The sequence below is a fragment of the Barbus barbus genome, assembly GCF_936440315.1.
Source record: "Barbus barbus genome assembly, chromosome: 44".
Taxonomy (NCBI): domain Eukaryota; kingdom Metazoa; phylum Chordata; class Actinopteri; order Cypriniformes; family Cyprinidae; genus Barbus; species Barbus barbus.
Genome location: NC_136722.1, coordinates 5,621,212 through 5,645,971, shown reverse-complemented (window position 1 = coordinate 5,645,971; position 24,760 = coordinate 5,621,212). Strand labels below are relative to the sequence as shown.

Genomic DNA, 24,760 nt, shown 5'->3' with positions numbered 1-24,760 from the left:
ATGAGTCTTAAAAAAAATGGTGTAAGACATTACCTGTTTAGTTTCGGAAATGCAAGAGAAAAAGAGAGGGCCTGAACAAGGCCTGATTTAAATATTCCTTTCTAATGTATTACATTACATTAGAAGTTTCCTGCTTATTTTGTGTGTTTTTGATGCTTTAACAGATTAAACTCTTTAGTAACTCCTGCTCTGTGTCTCATGCCATCAGGGAGACAACGGAACAGACTGGAGCCGATGGACACCATCTTTGTCAAGCAGGTGAAAGAGGGTGGCCCTGCGCACGGAGCTGGACTCTGCACAGGTACAGAGAGAAACATGGATCTGTAGATAGGTTTGTAATGCGTAGGCTTGTCATCAGTTATTAATAATTAGGGTATTAAGACACTAACATTGTAGCAGACACTAAGTAAACAGAAAATGCTTGTCCTTCCTTCATATCATTCTGATTGGTTCGTTTTATTGCTGTCACGGTATCAGATTTTCAGTAGATGATATCATGATGAAAAGTATTCACAATAAGGATATTATCACAGTATCTATAGACTTATTTTTTTGGAGGGGGGGCAATATAATTCAAATTCATCTTTAACTTTGTTTATTTTGTGTTTTCTTTTTTTGGCCAATGAATCGCACGCAAAACATGACTTTAGGGAAGTGGAGAGATGGTTTGTAACCAAAAATGTTACAAAAGCGTATATAGACTTCAGGCAGACTAGGTATACCCCTTTTTTTACGAAATTCAAAAAACACCCACACAGACAGGATCTTTTTTTTTTTCGAGTGTTTAAAGCGAGTGACTCCTTTTCATCCATCATCAAGTTTGTGTGGCAGTAGTAGCTGTAGACTAGGTGTAATATTGGAGTGTCAACCAGATGGCGCTGCATTATTTACATTATGATTGTGTGTGTATTAAAGGGATAGTTCACCCACAAAATTAAAATTCTGTCATTAATTACTCACTGTTGTGTCGTTCCAAACCCGTAAGACCTCCGTTTATCTTCAGAACACAAATTAAGATATTTTTGATGAAATCCGAGAGCTTTCTGACCCTCCATAGACAGCAACGTAACCACCACGTTCAAGGCCCAGAAAGGTTGTAAGGACATATTTAAGTAGTCCATGTGACACATTTTACACAAAGAAAACAAAAATGCATCATGGTACTCTTGTGAATGGCAGTGGAGAATAACACAGAACAGAATAAATTGTTGAATAAATGCACAAAAAGTATTCTCGTAGCTTCATAACATTGAACCACTGATGTTACATGGACTACTTTAACGATGTCCTCACTACCTTTCATGGTTGTTGCATTGCTGACTATGCAGGGCCAGAAAGCTCTCAGATTTCATCAAAAATATCTTAATTTGTGTTCTGAAGATATACATCTTCACGTATAACATGTCTCACGTCTTCACGGGGGTGAATAATTAAAGACAGAATTTTCATTTTTGGGTGAACTGTCCCTTTAAGATGATATCAATTTATATTTATTTTAAATAACACAGTTACGATCAATACCATTTTTTTTTTAAAGTTTTAACTATTTCGCCGTCTTAAAAATACAGCATCCAAAGACGTCCATCTGATGCATATTTACATACACCAGCAAATATAAATATAGGACAAATAGACTGCGAAAACATCCTGCCGGTTGGCCCCCTTAAGACATAAATCCAGGCTCATTGAGGCATGAAAGCATCACTACTAAACGGTTGGAGGTAAACCAGGCAAGAGGTCATACCCCCAGCCAACATCCAAAATTAACTGGCAGAACTTTGTCATAAGCAGCTGAAGTGTTACGTAAGTGTGATCAATCTGAACCCAAAGAAACATTGAGGAGCTACTACTTATTTGATGTCGTAAGACTGACATTTTGGAGGGTCCGGAACATATATTCCATACATACATTTATTCAGAATCTCTCGCTGCTGGCCCACTCTGACTGTCTTCCTGTGAATCTCATATTCAGCTCAAATCAGTCAACATATCTGAACACACTTACTCCAAGGCTCTGAGTTCTGTCCAAATCTTTAATTATTCTTACCACAGAATCATGTGGATCCTCAGTTCCTCGGAGGATCAGCAAAGAGCTTCCAAGCCTGTGAATAGATTCAAAACATTTTATAAAACATGTATTTGCATAACTTAACTACAGCATCTGATTCTCTTCCTGTTTCTCTTTCCTACAGGGGATCGTATTGTAAAAGTCAACGGAGAAAGCATCATCGGGAAAACATATTCTCAAGTAATTGCCCTTATTCAGAACAGGTAATGTTGCAACCTGCGCTGCTTGTTTCAGCCCCTGAGGGGTGGTGTAGCTTCATGGTTAAAGATCTAAATAGTCATAGTTTTTGTTTTGTTTGACCTACATTTGACCTAAATATTTGCTGCTCTGTATCCATATGCTCTTATTTCCCCTCATTTTGTGGGTTGATTATCTCTTCCTGCTAAGACTTGATCTAGATAAATCTCTTAATCCTTGAGGAAGTTTAATGAATATGCTGTTTATTGTGTAATTTTAGTTGGAATTAACAGTTAGGAGTCCTTCCTTGTTCTTGAATTTACTAAAAGAAAGCACTGTACTTGTGACTGTAGTAATGACATCATCTGTGATATTGCATTTTACCTTTCAAAACATTTCTTTGCAGTGACACGTCTCTGGAGCTCTGCGTGATGCCAAAAGATGAAGACATTTTACAGCTGGTAGGTTTTATTTCTCATGGGTTTACTTGTTTACTTGCTTTCTTGCGCAAATAGATAAATTCCTCTTTAGGATTTCATATTGGCTTGGTCAGTTAAAATGAATTCTTATTTGAGAAAATTCAAGTTACTCATCTGCCCTCTTATTTTTAATGTTTTGGGCAGTAATGCATGTTCAGGTGTTCAGTGGTATGTGTGTGTGTGCCATGATCAAAAGATTTGAGGTTTCTGAATGGACAATGGATAAACTGCTTTGAAAATGAAATTGCTCAAGCAAAAGGAATTGTGGGAAGGAGAGCAGACCAGTGGAAACAAACGGCACCAGTTTGTGTGTGAATATGCTCTCCCAGCCAGAGTTCAGTGATCCAGCCGAGCAGAGAAGCGTGTTGGCGCCTGTGTGTGTGTGTGTGCTTATTTTGAATTCAGCTATAATGAGGTTTTCCTCAGAACTAGGGCCGTATCTGAGCACATTCCAAACAGAACTCCAAATCTCAGGCTGTTACATCAGAATCAGAATCAGAAACAGCTTTATTGCCAAGTGTGTTTACACACACGAGGAATTTGTCTTGGTGTTAGGAGCTTCCAGTACAGAAGTACAAACATAGTGCAGACAACATAATTAAAGTAAAAAAAAATTTAGGGCAAAAGCTGTAATCTAAAATTGCTTTATGACATTGCTGATGACAGACTTGCACTAGTAGTTGTTTATAAAGACTGGATGTAGGCGGATTATGAGCAGATATAAGGATCACATTACCATGTGTGCTTAAGAAGACGATATGTAATGGACATCAGAGAAGGACAACAAGTACAGAATGCAATGCAGTCAGCCGATCAGATCCAAAGCAGCACCTTGCAAAATGAATGTTTTGACTGAAAAACTGCAAAGTCTTGAAACAAGCAAAGATGAATGATGAAAAAATAACACCAAGGCAGGTATAGATTTTAAAGTATGTCAGTCTATTTATTTATTTTACTGATGTAGTGAAATAGAGACCCTCCCATCGAAATCCAATGTGGAAGTGGTCACAGAAAACACATCTGAGACCCGTATTACCACCCGGTGTAAGTCTTAGGTGACCACTTGTAATTGGACCACCTGAGGTGGATCTTAATATCAGGTGTAAACCGGTTGAAAGGGCGTACAAGCAACAGAGGAAAAGAACAAATGAAGCTGCCATCTGAAAAGACAGGAATTATACAGACAGTGTGGATGGAAAGGAACCACATAGGCAACACTACAAGATAGGCACGAGTGTGTGTGTGTGTGTGTGTGTGTGTGTGTGTGTGTGTGTGCGCGCGTGCACGTTTTTGTGACAAATGAGGACATCAATTTGTATAATGACATGGGTATGACATAGGAATTACAAGGAGAAGGTGACTTATGAGGATATTGCCCCATGTCACCATTTTTCTAAACGCTTATAAATCATACAGAGTGAGTTTTTTGGAGAAAGTAAAAATGCACAACGTTTCCTGTAAGGGGTAGGTTTAGGTATAGGGTAGGTGTAGGGCAAAAGCACATACAGCTTGTACAGTGTAAATACCATTACACCTATGGGAAGTCCCCACTTTTCACAAAAACAAACGTGTGAGTGTGTGTGTGTGTGTGTTTGTGTGTAAAAAAGTTGTACATGTTTAAAAGCTTCAGGATCACTCTGGAAAAAACAGCAGTCCCCCCTCCGATCTTAAGTGTGTCCCCCTCTGCCTAGTTCATCTCTGGTGTTGGACTGGCAGCCCTCCAGCAGTCTCTCTCTCTCTTTCTGCTGCAGTGTGTATTTATAGCACACTTTATCCTGCACTAGAATGACAGCAGCACTCTTTGGAGTAGGGGCTGATTGCTTCTGGTGTACCTGTAGAGCTCTTGTCATCTTCCCTCACCATTGCTCTTTTTTCTTGTTCTTTCTTCCTCTGTTTTTCCCGCTGTCAATATAACCTTCCAGCTGCAGTTCTCCAGGGATATCACAGCTCTGGTAAGAAGGAGCTAAACCTGTCACCTGCTCCCTCTCTTCTGTTGTGTAATTTTGCCCTGTTGAGGTTTCTTTGCATGAAAGTGCATGTGTATTCCATCTCCCTTTATACCTGTAATGCCTATTAAAATACAGTCTTTACCTATATTAATAATTACAGGCTTGTGTACAGTATTTGCTTATGCAATCACAAAACACATTTTTCCCATAATTTATTACTTTGCTGTGAGGTTACACCTTTATATGTATTTGTCACCTTCTGAGTCATCTTTATTTTCATAGAAGGGGTGGAGCAGAGAGACAGAGAAAGAGAAAGAGAGAGAGGGAGGGCCATGTCTACTAGTGTAACTCGACACCTTAGGTGTAGAGTCAAAAGTCCAGCTATCACATCTACACTCGCATTAACGCCTGAGCTCTGTGCTGTGCACATTGGGACATAAATAACTTCTTATATTAACCTGGATTAAGAGAGTTAATTGTAAATGTGAGTGATTTTCTGAGCGGAATATAGTAGTCAGACCTTAAGGATATTACTTGGCTGTTGACTTCGTAAGATGATAACAGAGCAGCCACTAGCGTCTGTGAAAGTCTACCCTCCTCTCGCTTTTCCCTGTTGTCTGCGCACTGCTCTCTCTCCTCAGCTAAGGGTAGGTAAGCCTCTGATACCTAATCTCTCCATGAGGTTAAAGGCATTTGAGTCTGGCTACTTGACCTTTTCCCCTGTAATTTTTCCTGGGATGCATTTGAACTTGAAATGGGGGGTCAACCTGTCCCCTGTATTTTATTATTAAAGTAGTAAAGAAGTAACATTTCTGATGTTTGAAAACAGCATTAACCATGTTGGCAATGAATATTTGGTATTCCAGTGTTTGTTTAGTGCAATTAGTGTCATTCATTCATTTAATAGAACCTCCCTTCTTTTCAGGCCTATTCTCAAGATGCATACCTCAAAGGAAATGAGGCATATAGTGGAAATGCCCAGAACATCCCTGAGCCACCCCCAATATGTTACCCATGGATAGAGCCCAATGCCTTGGCCATGGCACAGGTGTCAGAGCCTTCAAGCTCTTTTGAGACTTCGTGTGGAACCAGACAAGGAGTAAATCGATGCTATAAGCCGGACATAGGTTGTCACATTGATATTGTATCTCCCCTTACCGCATCCCAAACTCCGCTGATCCCCAACACCCAAACTGTTGTGCGTGTATTTAACGAAAATGTTAAGACAATGGTAGCATCTCCCGAATCCACAGACCGAATTACACATGTGGCCTGGGCTGGTCCCAGCCACAGGAAGGAGGATAACCAGTATGGGGATTCAACAGACCCAAGCTTTAACAGGTCCAGTGACCATGTCACTTTATCTCTAACCGGGGCAGCACAATCACAACGCAAACCCAACAGAACTGTGGAGTCCACTGGTTTTGCTGACACTACCCCCAGAACTCCACAGACTTGCATAGACATAAAGCATATATCTTCCCACAGACATAGCCTAACCACAACAGCAGAAACCTTCCCATCAGCCACCTCTACCACCCCTTACACACCCTCCCCTCCACCTGCCACCCCCTCCCCCTGCTCTCCCCATCAGAACATTGACTGGAGGAACTACACTACCTACAAGGAATACATTGACAACAAACGGATTTACATGTACGGCTCCCGGACTATTCAGGAGCGCCTGGACAGTTTGCGAGCTGCATCCCCATCCAGTACAGATGAATACAGCAAGCAGAAGAGTGCATCAACAACAGCTACGCCCTCACGGGGCTTTTCTGGATCACAGCTGAGACGGAGGAGCGCCTCACATGATCGGAGTTATCAGGTATCCAGTGTGCTGACACTGCGTAGTGCCTCTCAGGAGAGGCTTGGTGGTGCTGATCGGGCTTCTCTAACTGGGAATTGGCCTCGTAGTGCTTCCCAGGATGCTCTCCCATCAGCCCCCATAGGTATCCCGAAACCCAGAGCATATTCTTGCGGCTACCTAAGCAGACAGAATGAGAATGCAACATCCACGTTGGACAGGCAAGCGTGCAGCAGAACTGAGACAGATGAGTGGCTGCTCTTGCACAAAGGGGACGAGGCAAGAGCAAGCAGGCAGTCTTCTTCCTTACGCATGGCGCCTCTCAGAACACAGGGTGTATTTAACACAGACAGGCGAGGGGGTAGTTACCCAGGGTTGCCCATCACCCCTCACTTTAGTAGAGGTACAGATTCTTTGCTCACCTCCAGAGCTGAAAGCCTGGGTAATACCTCTGCAACTTCCACAAACAGACCCTCACTGTTACCTGCGAAAAATTATGTATCAGATTCTTCCACTGCTGCTGCTTCTTATATAGCTTCTGCCCTGGCATCAGTACAGGGCCACATCAGTGGTTGCTCCAGCACAGGCCCTATGAAAGACCAAAGAACACCTCTCACTGCCAACCACATGCCCCACAATGCAAAGCAGTTACAGCCCAGGGGGCGGGCTGACAGCCTTCAGGATCCCGTCAGAGAAGTAGCCCGTGGAGGTCGCTCTTCTTCTTGTTCTGCCGCCTCTAAACCCCATAGAACAAAGCAGGGTGGATCCAAGCCCAGATTCAGGAGTAACGGAACAGTTCCTCAGCAACCTTGGTACACAGAACCACAACCCCAAGCCAATGAGAAGACGGTGGTGGGTATGGAGGGCCCAGATGCCACTGTAGTTGTGGTTCGGAGGGAGAAGTCTGGATCTCAACCTATCCGCCATCCTTCCTACATTCTGGCAGTGAATGAGACGGAGAGAGGGGCTGAACCACCTGCAGAATCCAACACTTGCTGGCTGCCTAATGAGACCTGCCGAGAAATGCACATGAGGAAGCAAGGAGACCAGTGTAAAACCTCCTTCTCAAGCAACCTTGATGACTCACTGGACTCCATTCCCTTCATTGGTGAGAGCTTTTTCTCTTTTTTGCTATAGCAACAACTCAGTCTACCGCAAAGGCGGATGAGTTTTGATAAGGTGAACAGGTTGTTCAAAAATGTAAAATATATGTCCTGTAGCTCAAGTGGCACTTGTCAATATGCATAAACGGATAAAATGTACACAATTAATGCAATGTAAGTAGTCTCTTTGGATACAAGCATTTCAGATTCAGAAAGGAACATTTTGTATATACATGAATGTAGACTTTGACATATTCAAAGTGGATTTGCATATGCAAACTGCATCTCTTTTGGCTTTTTGCTTGCTTCGTTATTATCTAATGTAGCTTATGTGTTTACTAAAGCAGTCTGTTTATCAACATAAGCAGCTGAGGGGACACAAGGGAAATGACTTTGTCTCAATAATCATGTTTTATATTGTTTTATGTTTTATATTATTCATAGTAAACTAAACATCTGAATGTTATCCCCCAACTTTTAACACAAGGAAGTCATTGTCAGGTTCACACTAGGACATGACTTGATGAATTTGCTTTGTATTGCTCAGATATCTCATATAGGCTAAAAGGCCACACTGTTTCTCCATCCTTAATGGCACAGGCGTTGCATAGAGAGCTTTAGAGCAAATGATGTATAGCAGTGGGTTTTTATGATGATAATATTAATAACAGCAGGATGAACAGCTCAACCCAATGTAAACACTGTTGAGCAGAGAGGACTGATGAGTAATCTGAGATCTATTAATCTCTTTGTGTGAGAGAGGAGCTTTAAAAAAAGCAGTTTTGTGTCTTTCAAGTCATCAGTCATCCTCTCAATATTGGCCAAACGCTAGACAAAACAGACATACATAGAGATTTCCAAAATATGTCCTACACATAGACATTTCAATATGTCATTTGCCATCACAAATGGTTGCGCTTCTTAAGAAAGCTTTGATGTGCATGCAACTAGACTGTGTTGCAGCTCATGAGTTTTCATGGAGCACATGGGTTCATGAAGTCCCTGGGAGCATCTCCAAACTGTAATGTACACCAGTACAGTGATAGGACATGACATCATAGTCCCCAGGGGCACAGATAATGTGACATACTGACACATTCCACCCAAGGCAGCGGGACTGAGGAAGCCACTTGCACTGCCATTCCCTGACACCAGTTCATCCACAGCTCAGACATCTCAAACAAACAAGAGGGCAGTAAAGTGATGATAGGACAAAGTAATGGAACATGCCAATGGAAACTAGCTCAAAGATTGCTCCTTTTTTGTATTAGTTCCTGAAATGCCAGTTTCTTTGAAAGCAATAATCTTTTTTGTGTTTGATTTGGTGGAATGTGTTTTGTTTTGAAGTTAATTTGATTTACCTTGGTTTGGGTTTGGTTTTATAGACTGTGTTATTTGATAGGCTGTTACTTTTTTATGGTATGGTTTATATTTAACTTGGTAGAACTGTATTGGGTTTGGTTTGGTTGACTGTATTTAATAGACCATGTTTTATGTTTGATAGGTTTTTGTTTGTTTTTTGTTATACAGAACCAGTCGACAGTGCAGAGTTTTACATATCTGGGCTTTCAAACTGATGAACTCAAGAAAGGATTAACATGCATGAAGTTTAAAGTCAAGTTATATAATTATAAACATTATGCCAATGCACACAACAGTGCACACAATGGGGCAGTCGTGGCCTAATGGATAGACTTGTAGAGTGGGACTTGTAACCCAAAGGTCGCGGTTCGAGTTTCAGGTTTGGCAGGGATTGTAGGTGAGGGGAGTGAATAACCAGTGCTCTCTTCCACCCTCAGTACCATGACTGAGGTGAGACCCTTGAGCAAGGCACCGAACCCCCAACTGCTCCCGGGCGCCGCAGCATAAATGGCTGCCCACTGCTCCGGGTGTGTGTTCACGGTGTGTGTGTAAACTTGGGTTAAATGCAGAGCACAAATTCCGAGTATGGGTCACCATACTTGGCCACATGTTACTTCACTCACTTCACTAAAACATTTACTGCCTTGTAGTTTTCTGAAATGGCAATTTTCTCAGTTGGTATTTTTGCATCATAAAGTTTATTAGTGTATTATACAGAGACTGCAGGGAGAGCAATCACTAGGACTTTCCACCAAAACTATAATAGAGAAGGAAATCCTGTGGGTAAAAATGGAATATTTTACCCAGTGATGCAATCTGTCTGCCCTACTGTTTGTGTGTTGTCTGTGTATGAAAAGGTGTGGGAGGCTTATCAGTTTAATGATTGCTCATTCTTCTTAGCTGAATGAGTAAGCATGTTTCCTCCAGACTGTCTGATTCTGCTGTCTCTATTGGACTACATTAATCCATGCTGTATACTACTAAGATAAATAATCTTATGAGTGTCTCATGTCTGTTGTCATCAGACGAGCCGTCAGGCTCCAGTAACGACCATGACACCACACACATTCCTGCTTCTGCCGTGATTTCCAGCACACCTATCATCACCACCATCCCACCCAGTCCAGCTTCCCCTTCTCCCATAATAAGGCGACAGCTGTCCCATGACCAGGGTGAGGAACATCTCTGCCAACACATACAATATCTCAGTAGCATCAAAAATGTGCTTTTGTTTTTAACCATGAATTCTCCCATATCTCCAACCTAGATTCCTTACGACTCCTCACAATTTTGGAATCAGATTCTGTAGCTAAAACGGAGCGTTCCAGGTCCTTCGATGAGGGCTTGGATAACTACAGAGAAGAGAGAGGGTAAGTTTACGATCAGGACATGAAGTCATAAGCTACTACAAGGTTGAATAGTCAGTCCTCTTCTATTGGTGTTTCTCGCTCTATATGATCTCTCTGTTTACTGTGTCTGAACAGGTGGTCGATTAAACACACCCATGGATTCAAGGGACTTAGAAAGGTGAGTGAGACTGCTGTAATAAAGATAACACATGACAAATTATTATTAGTTCACACCTTAGATAAAGGTCGGTCTTGTTAGCATCTGATCTCCAGCTAACATTAAGTCTGAAAATGTAATGATAATTTTGTGCCAATTCTTATTAAAATACATTAATAATGCACCCTGACCTGTATGCAATTCACAATATATTTTTTTCTTTTTTGGCCAATGAATAGCACCTAAAATGATTAAAGAGAGATGGACGGAAACTTTGTAACAAAGCACTTGTATTATTTTCTAAACCTTTAGCATTGCTTTTGATTAAATGTTGTAATCTGACTTCTCGTCCAATTTGATTACTGAATATTAAGCTCAGTGGTCTTCCAGTTACCAAACTGATAAAGTATCTCATAGGGTTCTCAATGGCAGTTGTCTAAAAGGATGAATCCTGGTTAGTCCATGTTTGGTGTGTTTCAGGCTGTCGACAGATCCTCTGAGGACTCTGGCTCTAGGAGAGACTCTACTTCAGATGTCTTCACTGATGCCACAAAAGAGGGTCCACTTCATTTCCGGCAGCTCAACTCAGATAAGGGAAAGGTACAACACCACTAAACACCATAATTCACAAGATTTCTCCTGTTCCTGGTACCAGTACTTAATGAAAGTGTTTTCAGAGCATGCTGGTCTGTGATGCTGATATTGTAAACATGTTGCAACGAGTCTTTGCACCTCTGAATGAATGAGAATGTCTGGCAGGCTTTCAGAAACATTTAATGTTGGCAAAGGTAGTGCCAGAAATCTTGTCTTGTAAGATCTTGTCATATTTTACACCATTCAGAAGAAGTAAAATGCATGTACAATATGGGGTAGCATTTCAACAATAAGTCTGTATCTTCCATCTTTACTTGACCCTCTAACTCTAGCACTCTCTATTCTAATTTTATTTTATCTATATGTCTTTGTATTTAAAATAAATAAAATAAAATATAATACTAATAATTATCTGTACTGCGTTAGGCTATCCAAGACTTGTAATAGCACTTGCACGTTGTTGCTCTTTTGATGCTTTTAATTGCTTCTTATGTCCTCATTTTTAAGTTGCTTTGGATAAAAGCGTCTGCTAAATGACTAAATAAATAAATAAAATAAAAAAGTCTGTAGATTATAGTGACCATGGTTAAGGGTGTAAAATCATTGAAGCTGCTATAAATTATTAATTTGATCAACTTGTGTTTTCTGTATTTGCTATTTTAACTCCTAATTCTGTTGTCTTTTCTACAGCGTGTTGGCAGTAGCATGCGGTCATGGAAGCAGATCTACGCTGTGCTTCGTGGCCACTGCCTCTATCTGTACAAGGACAAGAGGGATGGGCAAACCAATACCAACTCCCAGATTGAAGAAGAGCCTCTGCCAATCAGCATCAAAGCCTGTCTGATTGACATCTCCTACAGTGACACAAAGCGGAAGAACGTACTTCGGCTGACAACTTCAGACTGTGAATACCTGTTCCAGGCGGAAGATCGTGAGGAAATGCTGTCCTGGATCCGAGTCATTCAAGAGAACAGCAACTTGGATGAAGAGGTGAAAGCACTCTCTCTTTTTTTTTTCATCAAAATTCAATTTCACTGCTTACATACAAATAAAGGAGCATTACCTGCCATTAAAGGGTTAGTTCACCCAAAAATGTAAATTCTGTCATTAATTACTCAACCTCATGTCGTTCCAAACCCGTAAGACTTTCATCTTTGGAACACAAATTAAGATATTCTTGATGCATTCCGAGACCCTCCCATAGACAGCAAGGATCCTTACACGATCAAGGCTCAGAAGCGTAGCAAGGAGATCGTTAAAATAATCCATCAGTGGTTCAACCACAACTTTACAAAGCTACGAGAATACATTTTGTACGCAAAGAAAACTAAAATATCAACTTTATTCGACAATTTGTCTCCGCGTCACCCTATAGTGCCATTTTGGAGAGTATCACATACATAAACGACGTATGCTGTTCTGAGTCAGCAGCACCGTATGCGGATGCATTGTTCACATTTTTTTATGCTTTGATCTGAACGTAAGCAACGTATCCACGTACATATGTTGTTTACGTATGTGATACTCCTCAAAATGGCTCTATAGGGTGACACGGAGGAGACGAAGTGTTGAATAAAGTTCTTTTTGTTTTCTTTGTGCACAAAAAATATTCTCGTAGCTTCGTAAAGTTATCACTGATGTCACATGGATTATTTTAACGATATCCTTGCTATGTTTCTGAGCCGTGATCATGTAAGGATCTTTGCTGTCGATGGGTGGGTCAGAGAGCTCTCGGAATGCATCAAAAATATCTTAATTTGTGTTTTCTGAAGATGAACGAAGGTCTTATGGGTTTGGAATGAATTGAGGGTGAATAATTAATGACAGAATTTTCATTTTTAGGTGAACTATCCCTTTAAGGTGGCGATTCATACTTCAGTGTCCCAGGTACGTACATCCTCACTATCCGAATTATGTTAAGACTGACTTGGATGCTTGGAAGTTTTAGTTTTTTTTGCTGAATTCATATTTGTTGAGAGTTTTGTTGGAGCCAATTCCTAGTGGTTAGCACTCATGCTCCTACACGTTAAGCTGTGGTGCTAATGCAGGTTATACACTTTTGCATCCAAATCTCTTCCCATGAACCCCTATACTCTCCATCAAGTCACCTGCATGTCTTCTCTACAAGCCTTCTCTATTCTCGCACACCGGACGAGAAATGTCATGCTTTGGCTGGCACAACTCACAGATATCACTCTCCAGAAATGTCTGTACTTGTGTGCTAAAGTCCAAGTTGGCAGGCCGAAACAGTGAATCTAATCAATATGTAATTTCATTTCAAGAATGAGTTAATTTTTTTTTTCTTCTTGTCCAGTAAAATAATATCTTTCTTATGCACAAAATAAAATCTTATGTACTGTACATAAAACACCATACACATGCTTTGCAAGAAAGAGTTGGATGATAAAAAAAGAATTAGGGAGAAAAAAAAAGAATGAACAAAGTGGCATTGATGAATTTGAAGTTTGGGCAATCTATAGTATGATATTTCTGCATAGACTTTATTCAAGTGATGGTGTCGGTGTGTAGAAATGTCAAAGTTGGCAAAAAGCTAGAAACAAAATTAGAACTAAATAATGTTATAAAATAATGGAAAATGTTAAACTCACTTCAGACTCTTTGACAACCAGCTATTTTTCACTTAAGACAACCGAGTGTATCCTCATCGATGCTTTTTGAGTATTGTACACTCTCACTTAGAACAAAACTGAGCATTATATAAATCCTTAATTACCTTTGAATGCTAAGGCACGTGTCCTAGCATCAGACTTTATCAGGCTTTATAAAAATTCAGTGTGCCTTTTTTTTTTTTTAAAGCTGAATTGTGAAAAGTGCTACACAAATAAATTTGACTTAACTTTGGCTCAGCCAGTACCATGGGTTTGTCTGACCATTGGCAGATGGGAAACATGTTTTTAAAAATTAAATAATCGTAATTTTTGCAGTTTCGTTTAGTGACGTGGGTAGTGCAGAAACCACACTTCATCTTTGAATTATGGGGTAAGTCTATCCAGGTCTAGTGCCTGATATAGATATGGTGGATGTTTTGGACTTCCTCATGAATCATGGAAAAGACCCTATTTAAAGAACTTTCTTACAATAGCTGAACATAAGATAGGGCTTTTTTTTTTTTATAAATAGTAACACTTCAGTAAAACCAATGCATCTTCTTTATAGCGTGTCTTCTTCTGTCTTCTTACAGCACTGGGTTATCCACAAGCCCTCTGGTGTGTTTGGGGATTCCACTCTTATATTTCATCCACTCGTCTGACACCAGCTTTTGTCTTCCTTTTCTCTGTTTCCTTCTTCTTTTTGTAGAATGCAACTGTAACTAGCACAGACCTCATCAACCGGAAAATAAAGGAGTACAACACTCTAATGAGGTAAAAAGGAAAAACAGAAGGGTTCCCATCAAATGTTGTAGTCTTCTTCCTCTTCTACATCTTGACCTGGTTTTTGTGTGTTGCAGTCCACCCTGCAGTAAGACAGAACCCTCACCCAGAGCGTCCCGTCAGTCCCTGAGCATCAGGCAGACGTTACTGGGCGGTAAAGGGGAGAATAAAGCCACAAGCCCTCACTCACCAAACAAGGACCATGACAGGAAAGCCATGCACAAAGGTAACAGCATCAAGGGCACTTAAATCTTTGTGCTGTACTCAGTTCTTTTGTGTATCAATAAAAATGTATTGAGTGCTTGTGTATGTTACGTATTTTTGTGCTTAGAGTATTTTGCTTAGCAACATGTTAACATCAAACTCTACTGTAATCAACTGTGAGTCAGAAGTCATTTCATTAGTGCTGTTGATTGCAAAAGAGTCATGTATGAGTTTCCGTTTGGGTAGGGTTCTGCCTTTCAAGATACATTCTGTAGCTCGCTAACTTTGAGACTAGCGTCTCTGATAAATTCTTATTATGGTTGTCTGTAAATAGATGAAACCAGTCCACCAAAAGATAAGGGCACATGGAGGAAGGGCATCCCTGGACTGATGAGAAAGCCATTTGAGAAGAAATTGTCTCATGGAATCACATTTGGAGTAAGACTAGATGACTGCCCTCCAGCTCAGACCAACAGAGTAAGACCACAAAGAGCGCCCTTTCTCTTTCTCTGACTGTTGCACTTGGTATTGTTGATTTCAGTGACAAACTAAAAACAAAGACAAACTCAGTCCCTTGTGAAAAAGAAGTACACTTTAGAGTTTTTAAAAAGAGGACTTATCGCTTAATATAATTTAAAAGAATATTCTTAAGTGCTAACTGAATATAATGATTTTTGACACTGTAATAGCAAGTTAATTGCAATTAAATGAATATACATTATAGTTTAACTTTAAAAATAAATAAATTGATCTTAAGTTTAGAGCATTTTCTCTTTTTTTGTCATTTACGGTAAGTTCGATTTCAGTACATCTTTATATGTAATTGGTTACACTTTATAACTACATATACTTACTATATGGTTAGGATTAAGGTTTGGTTTAGGGTTACTTGCATGTAATTATGCATGATGTATTGTTATCATAATAGTAAGTACATGTAACAAGGACACCTTAAAATAGTGTTTACCATGTAATTTTATAATTGTGTTGTCTTGTAGATATGGTTAAAGTGTACTGCTGAATATACTATAAAATATATTAATTTTAACTGCAATATTGAACAACACACTGCTTGTGCTTTAGTATGTTAGTCAACACATCACAATAAGTGTAATTATTAACAGATTATTTAAAAAATAATTTAAAATGTACTTTAAAGTAAAACTTTGAATTTAACATCATTCCACCGTGCACTTTTTAAAAGTGTAGTTAAGTGAGTTAAAAAAGACAGTCTTGAAAGTGTACTGTCATTAACACACTTAAGTGACCTCATTTCATTAATATATTATCTGCAAGTATATATATTTTTTTTTTTCATACTGCTGATTTTGGAGTCATATTTGTCTGTGTAAGCAACACACATTCATATTGTGTGCAGAGGTTTAGATTGGCTTGCAGGCATGTGACTGTTCTTTGTGTGTTTTAGTTTGTTCCTCTGATAGTTGAAGTGTGCTGTAAGCTGGTGGAAGAACGAGGACTGGAATACACTGGCATTTACAGAGTGCCAGGAAATAATGCCTCCATCTCCATCATGCAGGAAGAGCTCAATAACAAGGGCATGGGTGACATCGATATTCAGGATGATGTGAGTTTATAGTTCAGGTGTCCGTAAGATTTTCTTTGCTTCTTCCTTGAGGTCCAATTTCTTCTTTTTGAATACATTATCTGTTCCCCACAGAAATGGAAGGACTTGAATGTGATCAGCAGTTTACTCAAATCATTCTTCAGAAAACTTCCTGAACCTCTCTTCACTAACGGTAAAAGTCCTTGTTGGAATTCCCTTGCTCGGGGCTTTATGACTCATATTTTATTTAAAATATCTTGCACTTGCTCTACATTAATTGTGAAGTTTGCCATCTAGTGGCTGTGAGTGATAAAGATGTGCAATTTCCTAGTCCAGTCATAAGGGTCAATTTTCCAAAAATGTCCAAAGCTGAATAAATAAGCTTTCCATTGTTGTATGGTTTGTTATGATAGGATAATATTTGGCCGAGATACAACTATTTGAAAATCAAATACAAATATTGAGAAAATCACCTTTAAAATTGTCTTAATGAAGTTCTTAGCAGTGCATATTACTAAGTTTTCAAGCTTTCACAATATCTTCATGGAACATGGTCTTTACTTAATGTCCTAATGATTTTTGGCATAAAAGAAAAATCAATAATTTTGACCCATACAATGTATTTTTGACTATTGCTACAAGTATACCCCAGCAACTTAAGACTGGTTTTGTGGTCCAGGGTCACATATGATATTTGAAGTAATTTTCCTTCATGATATGCCCTCTGTAGAGAGATATGCAGACTTTATTGATGCCAACAGAATAGAGGATCCTGTAGAGAGACTCAAAGTGCTCAAAAGACTGGTATGAAGCTATTTACCTAATTACTATTTGTAAATTGTTTATAGTGCTAATAATTTCACTGTTTGTTATGGCAACCCTAAATAAACTTCTAATTTTTCAGCTTCACGAACTGCCTGATCACCATTACGAAACACTGAAGTTCCTCTCGGCACATCTCAAAACTGTGGCTGAAAACTCGGAAAAGAACAAGGTAAAACATTTCTGGTAGTCCACAGGGATGTACAAACACAGAATGTGCGCTTCTGTTAAAAACAACAAGATGACGTGCAACAGAATGTAACAGAACACATAATACAGCGCTCTCGAGACATGTTTTCAAGCTCTTTCCCAGATTTTCGGTGATCCAGATATTTATTTTAAAGCTCTTTTTTAAGGAAAACGTGAAATGAAGTTTGCAGCTAATTTTAGTTGTTATTTTCTGAGTGAAATATGATATTCAAAAGTGGTGGGACTTGATTGTATGTATCAAAAATTGATTGCATGGCCATATGATGTTAACCAAAAGGAAAGTAGTGTTTATTGGCAGAGCAAGTTACTGTGTAATAATGTGCACTGCTGATTTTTACAGAAGAACATGAATGAAGCATGTAAACAAAACAGCAATATGTGGTGCATTGGACATAAACCCTGACGTTCAAAAGAATATGTTCTGTGTGTACACTAACTTTATGATGAGAAATGTCTCATCTTTCATCATTTGTCATTGTGTCAGATGGAGCCACGGAATCTGGCTATTGTGTTTGGCCCAACACTGGTGAGAACATCTGAAGACAATATGACTCACATGGTGACGCACATGCCAGACCAGTACAAGATTGTAGAAACGCTCATTCAGCATGTGAGTTCTTTAATTTTCTCATGTAAAATGAAAACACCTCTATCAGATGTGTCAGGTATTTGAGAATTGGTGAAATAATTCTGAATGCAGTCTGGTGCTCTCTTGCAGTACGACTGGTTCTTCACTGAGGAGGGTGACAAGGAACCTACGGTGTGTATTAGTACAGCTGCTTTCGTCATTCTTTTTTTTTTATTATTATTTACTTTTTAGGTGTGTTTGCTAAGGCAGGCATCAGGGTTTTGAACACACCCCTAACCCTATTGACACCTTACACTACTTGAGTGTATCTTATCCATAACTGGATGCAGCCACCCAGAACTCCTACACTAAAAATCACTGAAAACACCTGTAGCATCACAGAGGCAAAATTTTGTATGAGCAAGAACCTTAAAAATCTAGTTTCTTTTCATGACTTTGAATCACTGCAGCTTCATTGAATTGATTTTCTGTATGTCTGCTCAGACTACGGTCCAGGAGGAGAGTGCTGTGGAGTCCCAGCCTGTGCCTAACATTGACCACCTGCTGACCAACATCGGCCGGACGGGCACCTCTCCAGGGGAAGTGTCAGGTAACATGTGCCCTTTGTTGGATCTTCTCTGACACGGGTTCAACTTTTATACCCTTCTGTAAAGTATAATTATGTCTAAGAGCACACCTTGTGATGTGAGCTAAAACAAAAACTACAGTATAATAATGTTTAAATATTTTATTTTAATATTGATAATAAAAAAAAACAGAAGCAGCTTCTCCCAACTTAGATTTTTTTCTGTGCTATGGCTTAATTACAAAGCCTGTGTGAGTTTGTGAGGCAAGATGTTAGACATTTTTGCCTACAGAAGCTTGCTTTGTGCGACATTCAATTATTTGGTTTGGATTTTTACTTTACATCCTTTAGCTGATTTAATTTAAATTATGTAAATTTCTATAGCTGTCTGTATCCCTTTTCTGTTTTGCTCATTTGTCATGTTTGTGTGAATCTCACAAAACCTGTCAAAGACATGGCCGGGTCATATTTCACCTGAGAATAAAGAATTACATTTTATTTTGCAAAGGAAAAATGAAGGCTATTTTTAACATTTAGACATTTGTGCAATTATTTCCTCCCCACATTACTACAGTGCAAAATAAGAACATTAATAAAGGTGTTTGGTAACACTTTAGAATAAGGAATATATATTAACTATTAATTAAGAGTTTTCCCTCAATAAACTCCTAATTTGCTGCTTATTAAAAAGTTAGTAAGGTGGATGTTAAGTTTAGGTATGGGGTGGAATAATGGATCTAAAATATGGTCATGTGCTTAATAAGTACTAATTGTGTGAGAATTGGTTCTTAAAATAAAGTGACATCAGATATTTTATGAGAATCAATAATAAGAAGAATGGGAGAGAATAATGAGATTATACAAAAAAAAAAAAAAGTGAAGCATTTGGGCACATTACCGTAATGAGAATTTTGACTGGAAAGATCCTTAAAGGGATAGTTCACCCAAAAATGAAAATTCTATTATTAATTACTCACCCTCATGTCGTTTTAAACCTGTAAGACCTCCGTTCATCTTCAACGTTTTCTATGTTGTTTATGCTTTGATTTGAATGAAAACAACGTGTCCGCCTGACGCAGCTGACACAGAACAGCATACGCTGTTTATGTTCAGTGAATACTCTCCAAAATGGAGCTATAGGGTGACGTGGAGGAGACAAATTATTGAATAAAGTCGTTATTTCTATATTCTTTGCGTACAAAAAGTATTCTCGTAGATTCGTAAAATTACAGTTGAACCACTGATGTCACATGGATTATTTTACCGATCTCCTTGCTACGTTTCTGGACCTTGATCGTGTTAATTATATTGCTGTCTATGGGAGGGTCAGAGAGCTCTCAGAATGCATCAAAAATATCTTAATGTGTGTTCCGAAGATGAACGGAGGTCTTACGGGTTTGGAACGACATGAGGGTGAGTAATTAATGACAGAATTTTTATTTTTGGGTGAACTATCCCTTTAATTGTTATGAAAATAATATTATAATGCAAAATAACTTAGAATAGGCTTCATTTATCCTATGCAGATTACAATTTCAGATTATTTCCTTTTGATTTTGGGGTGAAATACAACTGTTTCTGTGAGATTCACCCATTTAGTGTGTCTCTATCTCTACGCGTTCAAACTCCACTGGGTCGTCTCTGTAGTTCTGCCAACTGCTGCACTAACACGTCATGTTCTTTCTTCAAGAGAGAACAAACAAACAGCTAAAGCCAAACCGCAGAACACGCTTGCCAATCTCTGATCCCTCTGTCCCTAGTGCCCCTCTGTCGCGTGTCCTAAAGGCTTTCCCAGCATTCACACATACTGATCTTGACACAGGACAAGTGGGCGGAGTCTATCACACCTTGATGTCACTGATGGACTCAGTAGTGTCCGTGATGGGCAGCTGGAACTGTAGGAAGAGGGAGGACTGTTGCCCGCAGTGTAGCTGCCTAGTCTGCAGACATCCTCGTATTTTATGACGTGGGCGACTGAGAAAAGAGAACAAAAAAGTGCAGAGGGAAAGCGCAGCAGAAGTGTGGGGTTCTGTGGGGTGTGGTTTGTGAGTTTACCTGGCGTAGAGCAGTGCTGCTGTCTCAAAGGCTCTTCGCCGTCTCTCGCCCCTCTCTCTCTCTCTCTCTCTCTCAACGCTGGCCAAATGGAGAGACAGCATGGTAATGCTACTCGGCTCTGAATATCACTCGGTCATACCATTTGTCACCACCAAGGGGTGTGTAGGGGGGGCTTGGCTCGACACAGAAGAAATAAGCCTCCAAAATTTCTAGTATTTGCATGGAAAATGAAATGAGAGCAAAGACAGCAGTGAATCGGTTCTTTAACTTTTCCTTGCTGGCATTCTGTCTTACCATAGTGTCATCTTTTCTGCGTAGCTAGCCCCTCTCTGACCCCTGTCACTTCTGACCTTGGTTCATGCCTTGAGTGTCTCGTCTTCATTGTGGTCACGGCAACATACATCATTAAACATCCATTTCTGAATCACATACATTGTACTTGAGCTCATAGTGGAAAGGGTTGTAGAATTAATTAATTAGAAAGCTCTAAATTCACTTAAAGGAACAAGCAGGTTCACACTTTAATGCAGTCTTCAGAAGTGTTTAAATGAATGGGAAACTTGTATTTTTGTTTAAGCCCTTATATTAATTCTACTTTACAAAAATATGTTATTTGAGTTGTTAAGTTGTCTACATGGTCATATTATTAGTGGGCCTGCTGTTAATATAATAACTTTTGGTTATGTGTATAGCCACAATACTTTATTATGTACAATATTTTGCTGATTACTTTAAATTATACATATATTCTATTTAAAATGCAAAGATAATTAAATGTATCTCCAGTTTCTTCTTATAATCATAGATTCTGTATATCTGCTTCTAAAGATCTTAGTATGTCAGAATCAGATGGTTATAGATTTTCCATAGGTCATTATAACACAAATGTCACTCAATGACGTCACATCAGTCAATGACACTGCCTGTAAGACCTGCATCATTTTGTGTGTACTCTGTAGCCCGTGCATCCTATTAGTTCCTTCATAAAAGTTCAAGTCCAGCTGATCTCTTTCGCAACCACAAAAAAATATTTTTTACCAGATTCGTGTTACTGTATTGTCTGTGTTTGCTGGATGGTCTTACACGTGAACGATTGCTCCCTACTGGTTAATATGTATCCGAACGTTACAGTAAAAGCGCTCACTCATTCGTTTGCATGCATGCCTGCTTTTGAACTATATTCCTCAATGTTCCTCTCTCTCATTGTTTGCCATGCTCTCGTCGTCATGCACACCCTTTCTTCATGCATATGTTTCTCTGCTTATTACCTTATGTCTGTATATCAGTTTGTTTGAGATCAGTAGAAAGACATGTGCAAGTCACTAACCATGTATCATTTTTCTTTACTCCACAGATTCACCAACCAGTGACTCTGCTAAATCTAAGGTGAGTTTGACTTTTGGAACGAGGCCACTTCTCTGATAGGGCAGGTATAGTGGGTGAGTGTAGTTCTTGCACCAGGCTAACATGCTCCACCACTCCCAAAGCAGCATCTGGGAGCCAGTTGCCATCTTGAAGAGACTGGACAGATGGATCAGAGGCCATCATGTCATGCTTTGAACATGCCCTGCATTCAGTGTAACAGGGAAATTAGATGCTGCTAGAAGGTGCACTAAGCATTTCTGCTTAGGGGTGGGAATCGAGAACCATTTTTTAGAAACTACTGCAACTGAAATATCTTCATGCTGTTTGGCTCTTTTAACAGTTCTTGAATGTTTAACGTATAACTTGGTTCTAATGTTTTAGTGAATCAGCCTCTCAAACTCAGTCTAAAACAGCACATTCACTGTCAGTTACTGAATTAATGTTTGACTGGCATTCACTGAATTAAGATTTCACTTTGTCAACCAAGAACCATTACTATGTTAAGTTGGTGGACATGAAGATAAATGTTGGGAATACAGTTGATCTCTTGTAGTTAGACTCTTCCTCTAACTCCCAAAGTACTAGACGAACCATTAAATGGATTAAGATTCCCATCCCTTTTTCTGTCATCTGGCTCCAGCTTTGTTTTCAAATGCAACCCATGCAGCTTTTTCCACGTGGTAGTGCTGTTGGTGTTGCGGGTGCTTCTTTTGCTATTCGTTGTTCTGAAAAAGAGGCCTCATTTGGAGCTCTGTGACTGTCTCTAATGTTTCTTTCTATGTTCAGTCCTTCAACCTCTGATTTGTGCTGCTATCAGAGAAGCAGGTGGAGTACTCTGGGTTAGCCACCTGCAAGGGCAGCGGTTGGGCTTTTAATTCCATGTTTCCTTGCTAGGCATTTGTGCTTTATGGCTCCTTGGATTACAAAGTTGTTTTCTTTTCCCTTGTGACTGAGTCTGTCACTCTTGCTTTCTCTTTCTGTCCAGGGCTCCTGGGGATCAGGGAAGGACCACTGCAGCCGCGAGTTCCTCCAGCCACGAGTCTCCTCCATTTTTGCTGTGGCCAACCGCAAACGAAAGAAGCACAAGGAGAAGCTGCAACCCAGCAGCTCTGATGATGACCTTGATACCTTGTTCACCAAAAAAGAGAACCTAACTCAAAAGCAGAACCGCCAAAGCCAGGAGGAGGTGGCAGGCAGGTCCAGCCCATGCGGAAAATCACTTGTTGGAGAGAAGAAGAACGGCGTAAGTGCAGAGTCAACCCCGAAGAACAAGAAGGAGCACAGAAACTCTTTCTTTATGAAAGACAAACCCTCTTTAGCTCTCTCCCCCTCACCCAAGCTCTCATGTTCACCTGGTTTCAACCGTCGCACCACCAGATCCACCCTCTCAGTTCCTTCCTCACATTTAGATGAGACCACCTCAGACTTGGGCACCATGAGTTCTGGAGCCTCCGTACCCAGAGCCAGACCTCGGAAATGGGGCACAACATCACCGGCCCCTGAGCAATTACCCGCTCCTTGGGGGGCTTCGCTAACTGCCGAGGTGAGCTCTATTACATCGGACTACTCGACCACTTCCTCTACCACCTTTCTGACAGGAGTGGAATCCATCACATTAAGTCCAGAGGTGCAGTCTGTGGCAGAAAGCCGAGGAGGAGACGAGGCAGATGACGAGCGCAGTGAGCTCATCAGTGAGGGACGGCAAATGGAAACCGACAGTGAGAGTGACTTCCCAATGTTTAGCCCTGGCATCGCTGGATTAGAAATACCATCCACAGAAGATGGTGGCAACAGCACACCCAAACTAGCTTGTCGCTTGCTGCCCTCCCATAAGCTCATAGAATGCGACTCTCTGACCAGGAGGCGATCCCTTCGACAAAAGACGGACAGCGATTCATCTGTGGAGGCAAGTGCTGGTGGTGGCAATCAAGGGGTCAGCAAGAATGAATCAAATCGACTGTCTCGAGTTCTGGAGGTGATGAAGAGAGGCCGTTCCACCGGCAGCCTTAGTGCCTCATTGCGTACTGAATCGGACCGCGTTGAGCCATCATGGCATCTTAAAATCACAGAGAGACTCAAGTCCCGTCTACGTGCCTCTGCCGATGACATGTTTGGTGTTGGTACGCAAAAGACCCGCTCTACAGAAACACGTGGAAAGAAAAAGGGCATCCGCCGACGGCATACTATGGGTGGCCAGCGGGATTTTGCTGAACTAGATGTCATTCATGATTGGAGGGAGCAGGGCGGGGTGGACCAAGGTGCTGAACTGTCTTCTGTGGAGCACCTCAAACCCAAGTGCGACTCTCAGGACGTGTCTATCCGGGACTGGATTGCTCGTGAGTGTCGTCGAACTCGGGGCTCCCAGGCCAGTCTAGAGTTGAAAGGTCAAGATGGGATAGAGACAGAAATGGAAGAGGCCCAAGCAGGGAGCGCTGAGCGACTGACTCCCTCTGCTTCTCCATGTCCCCAGTCCAGCTCTGAACAAGTAAACGGAGGCGCGTCAAAGGGCAAATCCAGAAACAGTTTGAATTCTGGAGATGATGCTCATCCACAAAAATTGTCAGGAGCCCAAGTGGTGCGCTCACGATTCTACCAATATCTTTAAAAGAAAAGAATAATTTGCATGTGTGTAAGAGTGTCATAATATGTGTATAAAAGGCCTGTTCAAACCAAGGTGAATGTTTGGTGTGAAAATTCTATGTATTTTTGTATTTCACAAACAAAAACTGGTAATGCATCTGTTTAGACTAGGGCTAGGCAACTTCCTGTCCTAAGGAGTTTAGCCCCGATCCTAATCAAACACACCTGCCTGTAGCTTTTTAGTGATCTTGAAGATACTGATTAGCTTGTTCAGGTGTGTTTGACTAGGGTTGGAGCTAAACTCTGCAGGACAGTGGTCCTCCAGGCTCAAAGTTGCCCAGCCCTGGTTTAGACCGACACGAACTTTAG

General features: G+C 40.4%; 1 protein-coding gene across 1 annotated transcript in view; it reads left to right on the top strand.

Moving 5' to 3' along the window:
* Positions 1-24,531, top strand: part of arhgap21a (Rho GTPase activating protein 21a) — a gene marked incomplete at its 5' end in the record, with an annotated part of 43,432 nt that extends 18,901 nt beyond the window's left edge. Inside the window, 22 exons of the mRNA XM_079406220.1 lie at positions 209-301; positions 2,193-2,271; positions 2,652-2,706; positions 4,653-4,676; positions 5,599-7,588; positions 9,971-10,117; positions 10,213-10,315; positions 10,430-10,472; positions 10,932-11,051; positions 11,736-12,035; positions 14,364-14,428; positions 14,515-14,663; positions 14,976-15,118; positions 16,068-16,226; positions 16,320-16,398; positions 16,936-17,009; positions 17,110-17,199; positions 17,722-17,847; positions 17,956-17,997; positions 18,310-18,415; positions 21,801-21,832; positions 22,797-24,531. Coding sequence (XP_079262346.1) covers positions 209-301; positions 2,193-2,271; positions 2,652-2,706; positions 4,653-4,676; positions 5,599-7,588; positions 9,971-10,117; positions 10,213-10,315; positions 10,430-10,472; positions 10,932-11,051; positions 11,736-12,035; positions 14,364-14,428; positions 14,515-14,663; positions 14,976-15,118; positions 16,068-16,226; positions 16,320-16,398; positions 16,936-17,009; positions 17,110-17,199; positions 17,722-17,847; positions 17,956-17,997; positions 18,310-18,415; positions 21,801-21,832; positions 22,797-24,416 — 5,639 coding nt within the window. The 3' untranslated portion in view covers positions 24,417-24,531. The remainder of the gene's footprint in view (positions 1-208; positions 302-2,192; positions 2,272-2,651; positions 2,707-4,652; positions 4,677-5,598; positions 7,589-9,970; positions 10,118-10,212; positions 10,316-10,429; positions 10,473-10,931; positions 11,052-11,735; positions 12,036-14,363; positions 14,429-14,514; positions 14,664-14,975; positions 15,119-16,067; positions 16,227-16,319; positions 16,399-16,935; positions 17,010-17,109; positions 17,200-17,721; positions 17,848-17,955; positions 17,998-18,309; positions 18,416-21,800; positions 21,833-22,796) is intronic.
* Positions 24,532-24,760: the final 229 nt, after the last annotated feature.